Raw genomic sequence first — 5,839 nt, 5'->3', positions numbered from 1 at the left:
CGGGGACCCCGCGCTGCGCGCCGAGCTGCACTCGAACCGCGGGGCTGCCCATTTCCACCTGGGTGAGACCTCCCCCCGCCCCTCCTGCGCGTCGTTCGCTCTTCCTTCCCCCCCCCTCGCCTTTCGGTGAGCGAGAAACGGCGCGTTACGGAGCCCCCCCGCGTGGGCGGTGTCGTTGCCTTTGGTTCTGGGTGGGTTTCACACGCGTGGGAGCGGTTCCGAGCAGCGCTGCCGGCTCCGGGGGTGACCCGCGTCCTGCCCTGCTTGCCCCGCAGGCAACTACCGCTCTGCGCTCAGCGATGCCATCCAGGCGAGGAAGCTGAAGCCCACCCACCTGAAAGCCATCGTGAGGGGTAAGGGGTGACGCGCGTGGGGCTGCGCGGAGGGCAGGGGACGTCCCTTCAAAGCATCTTTGCACGGGTTTGTGGGGCTGCTCTTCTCACAGGCCCTGGGACAGGCTGTTGTGGGATGTTGCCTTGTGTCCCTGCCCGTGGCTTTGTGTTAGATGGCAGTGGTTATCAGCCTTGAGTCACTGTGTGTGTTCGGTTCAGGGCAGCAGTCACTTCAGAAGGCTGGAGCAGTTACTGCCCCAACATCTGTTTTCTTGGTTTGTTATGGCTGTTTCTCCCCAAAACAGAGCTCTGCCTCTTGCTTGGGATTTTAGGCCAAAACACTGCCTTTTTGCATTTTGGTTTTCAGCTTCTGTATCCATTCATGCCTCCAAGGAGGCATGAAACCTGTTTCTGTAGAGCACAGCAGAACTCTTGTTGTTTCCCACACTGCTGGTTTTTGGGGTTCAGGTTTGGGTTTTCCTCCCCCAGCCTTTCTCACTCCATGGAGGTGGCCACTTTATTTTTCCTTATGGGGCAAAGACAGCTGTGTTAGTTATAACATTTTGCTTGCAGCAGACCCTTGTAGCATCATTCTGCTGATTTCTGTGACTAGGTGAGGAAATGATACAGCAACTCTGAAATCTTTTAGATTTTCTCCTCAGCTGACCTGCTGGAAGTCTGTGATGGAGCATGATCTTCATGACAGCAGCATGTGCTGCTGTCTCTGCCTCTTGAGAGCACCAGGGTGACACTGTCTTTATGACCACTGTTTTATGCAGTAGTTGTGTGCTGACTCCCAATACCAGAAACTTCCAATCTTGATCCTTCCAGGAGCTCTTTGTCACCTGGAGCTGAAGAACTTCTCTGAAGCAATAGCATGGTGTGAGGAGGGCTTGCAAATAGATTCCAAAGAGAAAAAGCTTTTGGAACTGAGAGCTAAAGCTGACAAGTTAAAGGTAAATACGAAGGCAGTCAGTTTTTGTCACCTGCTTTGTATCAAGCAGCACTTTGGGGTTCTTGGTTGGAGAGCACTTCCTACAAGTAACATTCCCAAACAGTGTGGTGGTTCTGCAGAGCGTGTGGTGAGGAGCTGTGTGGTGGTGAGAGCTGGAGGGAACCTTCTGGAGATCTCAGCTGGCTTCTCCACTCTCTGGCAGAGCAGAGCAGTGATGGGCATTGGCTTGCTGAGTGTGACCATGGTGCAACCTTCTCTTACATGTAGCGAGCTGAGGAGCGGGATGCCAGGAAGGCAAAGGCGATGGAGAGGAAGGAGCAGCGTCAGAAGGAAGTGTTGCTTGCAGCAATAAAGGTGGGTTGGTCAAGGGGTTGGTTTCGTGTGGTTTGTTTTGATGTTTGGGGTTTTTTTTAAGAGCTCTCTCATTTGTCTCTTAAGAGGCTGTTCTCATACTTGGGCTTGTGAGAGCAAGACCCAAAAAACTGAGTTAAAACCATGATTCTGCTACAACTCTGTGTGTCTCTAGCCCCAGATCCCAGGTTTCCTTATTTCAGGTTAAAACTAAGACAAAATACAAGCCCAGCGTTGGGAGATGGGACTGAGCATCCTGCTGCTGGTCTGTAGCATCATACTGGCCCAATGAACATTGTTTTCTTTGCTGCTAGTGGGCATTACTGCAGTGGGAGGATAGGAGATAACCATCCAGCAGGGTGGAGGAGAGGATCAGTCCTGGATCCTTCCTTCTGGGAAGACCAGTGACCTGAGTGTAATGCTGTGGGAAGTTTTTTGATGGCATAATTAGGAGCTGACCCATTAGTAAGAATGACACAACTTGTCCTTTTACCAGCTGCTCGTTTCTTGCTCTCACTCTCCTCATCACACCTGTTTGTTTTTTTGGTTTGCTTGCTTTGTTTTTCCTTCAGGAAAGAAATATCAAGCTGGTTCTTGAGCCTTCGAATGAAGAAGAGGAGATATCAGATGGCCTGGCTGAGATATCCTTAGATGGGTTCCACTCTGACAGTGCCATGGGGGCAAAGGTGCACTTAGATGCTGATGGCAATCTGAACTGGCCTGTCCTCTTCCTGTACCCTGAGCACGAGCAGACAGACTTCATTGCAGCTTTCCATGAGAATTCCCGGTAAATGGCCTGTTCTTGCACAAAGGAGAGGTTGGAGCAGATGGGAACAGGCTGCCAGTGAAACCCTGCCCTGCTGCAGTAGCTCCAGCTTGCTGATCTCACAGCTGACCCAGCTCTTGAGCAGGAGGCTGCACCTCCTGAGGTCCTTTCCAACCTCAACAATTCTGTGGTTTACAAATGCTGCTCTAAAATACGAGGCCCGGAGTCGTGGTGGTGTCTGCATTTCTGGCACAGGGGAACATTTATAGCCAGTGTGACTGAGGGGGCTTGCAGTGCAAGCCCAGAGCAGTGCCCAGTCATGCCAGTGGTCCACCCACATGCGTGGATTTTAGAGGCTGATGTTTTGAAGCCCTCCAAAAAAAAGTCTTGAAAAGTCTTGAAAACAGGATTAAACATCAAATTATAAAAAAACTTCCTAAGCGACCTCCTGTAACCACCAGTGACAATATAGTTTTCCAGGCTTTACATGCCTGAACTGCTGATGAGCTTTCAGGCTGTAACCAAGTGACTGGCAAGGTGGGAATTTCACTTTTCTTGACATTAAAGTCAGTTTCTGATTTCACAGTGTTAAACAAACATGGAATTTGTAACTTTTTTTTTTTTTTTGTGGGGATCTATTTGTCCCTCAGACCTATCGATAAGTTTGGCGCTTAAAATTACAGTGCAAGCACATTAGTAAAGCTGTGGTTCTTACATGGTAACATTCACTATGCCTTTTCATGACCAAAGGAAGTGAAAATGGGTCTTAAAACAAATTTTTGGCCATCAGTACTTCCTGAAGGACCAACATAAAGAAGCCTCTGACACACAAACATATTCTGAGCACCCTGATAGGACGAAGTGTGGTGCTGGTGAGGCCATGTAGAGGGAAAACCAATGTTAGACAAAATGCAGGGTGTTTATTGTGACATCTTTTTCATCGGGAAAATGAAATGTTAAAAATAAGCTGCTGCTGCAGTGCTGAAGATTGAAACCAATGAGTTACAGCAGGGCCTTGGTCTTACTGGGAGAGCAGTGAGTTTGAAGGGAAGGAACTATTGGTGATCAAAAGTTACTTTCAAGTCTGTTTTCTAATTTACTGATGTATTTTTACCATTGTTCTAAGGCAACTGTACAAATAATTGAAGCTGAACACTTCATCTGATCTAACCACGTGTATTATGGTTTTTAGGTTCATTGATCATTTAATGGTGATGTTTGCTGAGTTACCTCCATGGGATTTAGAAAGAAAATACCTTCCCAGCAATCTCGAGGTGAGAAGTTTGGCTTTCCTGCTATTTCAGGGTGGTTGTGTTGTAGGTTGTTTTGTTTCTTTGTAGTTGTTTTATGGAGTGAAATTAAAAGGCTCTGAGTGTAGGAAAGCAATGTCATTGTTACCCATTTACCATACAGGATGAGAAATAAGGGTCTGGAGAGCTGCATTCATTACATTCATACAGACATAAGTATTTTCCAGATGTGCCGACATGGACATAGAATTCACTAAGGAAAATTAAACTTCTCTTGTCTCCCACTTATGTTGTATTTGATAGAAGGTATTTATAGATGCTGCTTAGATTCCCATCTTCGTAATGATAGTGAAGATGTAGACCATCTAGCTGGTAGGCTGCTTGCTGTTGTTAACTTCATTGTTGTGAAGTTGCTCAATAGAGATGAGAAAATATTTTTTTTAAAAAAGAAGAAGGTTCTTTTCAGATCTTACTGGTGGTGCTTAAACACTTGATCCTATGGGTACAGTCAGTATATGTATATTAAGACCTTAGCAAAGGTGGGATGTGAGTTGGTTGTAGCTGCAGCAGGTTTGGAGAATGTTTCAGAAATGGTACATACATGGGTACATATGTTTTATTTTTCATTTTCCACTTCAGTCTCATATGCACCAGGCAACAGCACAGCCCTTACTGCAGACAGGTCCAGAAGGACAGTGGCTGTGTATTTTGCCAGATGAAAAAGTTGGGCTGTAGCTGTGTGTGCATGTGCAGTCTGAGGAACAGTTCCTGGATTTGAATCTCTTCAATCTACTCTTACTTTGTTCAAATATCTTTAAGCCTACTCAGTTTAACTCGTATTAGTGCTGCATTTCACCTGTTAAAAAGCAGCCCTGAGATTTGGAATGCTTCTCTGTAAGGCACAGGAACAGCCACTGTATTTTTGCCTTCTGCTAACTGGTTTATACAGGGAAGAGTTGGGATTTACACCAAACAGTTCCTATGATATTGGAATTAGCATCCAACATGGTTTGTTCAAGGTACAGAAGTTTGATAAACCTCTGATAGGTATTTGGTGTGCTGTTACTGGGCTTTCAACAGCTTAACAGTTTGTCTATCTTAAGTGTTTTGTAACCCTCCTGATTTTTTTCAGCTCTATTTTGAAGATGAAGAAAGAGCAGAAATGTACGAGCTGAACCCAGAGCACACGCTGCTTCAAGCACTGCAACACCCAAGGTGAGGCTGCACCTGCTTGTGTCCAGAGAGAGCACTAAGGCAAAAAGCACAAGTTTTGGGCTTTGAAGTGCAGTTTGTTCTCTGATTTCGCTCTAGGATTTGATCAGTCCTAACTCTTGAAGGTGCAAAGCAGTAGATTTTGTGCCTGGCTTTAGCAACTTACATATTTTTCCCCCCTCAAAAGAATGAACAGCTCTTTCCAGGACTGGATGGAGATGGGGAGTTGGGCTACATAGAAGCAGCAGCACAAAAGGGCTGTTTCAGATCCCATCTACACAGTGCTATGTACAAATAAAATTAAATTTAAAAAAAAGCAGCAGCACAGAAAGAGAACATGTTGGAAGTTAACAATGTGCTCACTGTTAATTAGGCTGCCAGAGCCACCGCCGCACAGTGGGCAGCAGTTTCACTCTTGAGACTGGCCTCAAAGTGCTGTGCAGCTATTGAGAGAGAAGAATTTGCTGTTTGTGAAGCCAAAAAGTTGCTGTACAGCCTGCTCTGTTAACTTGCACCATCTCGTAGCTGGCTGGAGGGAGCTGCACAGCTCGGGTGGCTCGGGCTGTCCCGGTGGGCTGTGCTCAGCTGTAGCTCTGTAGGACTCAGCAGCCTGCATAAACCCTCGGATTTCAGGCTCTAAGGACACTTTGGGAAAGAAAGCTCCTTCCAGAGGGACAACAATCGCTGTTTCAATTAGAAGGAGCTGTTGGGAGAAGAGCTAGTTCATAAACATTCCTCCTCAAGGTGTGTGTAGCTAGGAAAGGCTGTGCAGATCAGCGGGAAGCTTGTCATTGGCCTGGGGGAGGTCACTTTGCATGACACTTGGCCAGCTGCAAGGAAGCCAAAAGACTCCTTTTAATCTTCGCAGGTACTTTGTAAAGGCTGGGACTCCCACCGTTTTGGCATTTGTGAAGCTTTCTCCTTTCACTAAGAAATACTTCTCGGGCAGGAAGGTGCATCGACTCTGAGGAGC

General features: G+C 46.6%; 1 protein-coding gene across 1 annotated transcript in view; it reads left to right on the top strand.

Annotated features, from left to right (window-relative positions):
- TTC4 (tetratricopeptide repeat domain 4) overlaps positions 1-5,834 on the top strand; it is a 25,445-nt gene extending 19,611 nt beyond the window's left edge. The window contains exons 2-9 of the mRNA XM_009993599.1: positions 3-62; positions 276-353; positions 1,164-1,288; positions 1,555-1,641; positions 2,211-2,425; positions 3,597-3,678; positions 4,787-4,869; positions 5,735-5,834. Of these exons, the coding sequence (XP_009991901.1) occupies positions 3-62; positions 276-353; positions 1,164-1,288; positions 1,555-1,641; positions 2,211-2,425; positions 3,597-3,678; positions 4,787-4,869; positions 5,735-5,834 (830 nt within the window). The remainder of the gene's footprint in view (positions 1-2; positions 63-275; positions 354-1,163; positions 1,289-1,554; positions 1,642-2,210; positions 2,426-3,596; positions 3,679-4,786; positions 4,870-5,734) is intronic.
- Positions 5,835-5,839: the final 5 nt, after the last annotated feature.

The sequence above is a fragment of the Chaetura pelagica genome, unplaced genomic scaffold (genome assembly GCF_000747805.2).
Source record: "Chaetura pelagica isolate M959 unplaced genomic scaffold, ChaPel_1.0 scaffold433, whole genome shotgun sequence".
In the NCBI taxonomy this organism is placed as follows: domain Eukaryota; kingdom Metazoa; phylum Chordata; class Aves; order Apodiformes; family Apodidae; genus Chaetura; species Chaetura pelagica.
This window is presented reverse-complemented; position numbering and strand designations above follow the sequence as displayed.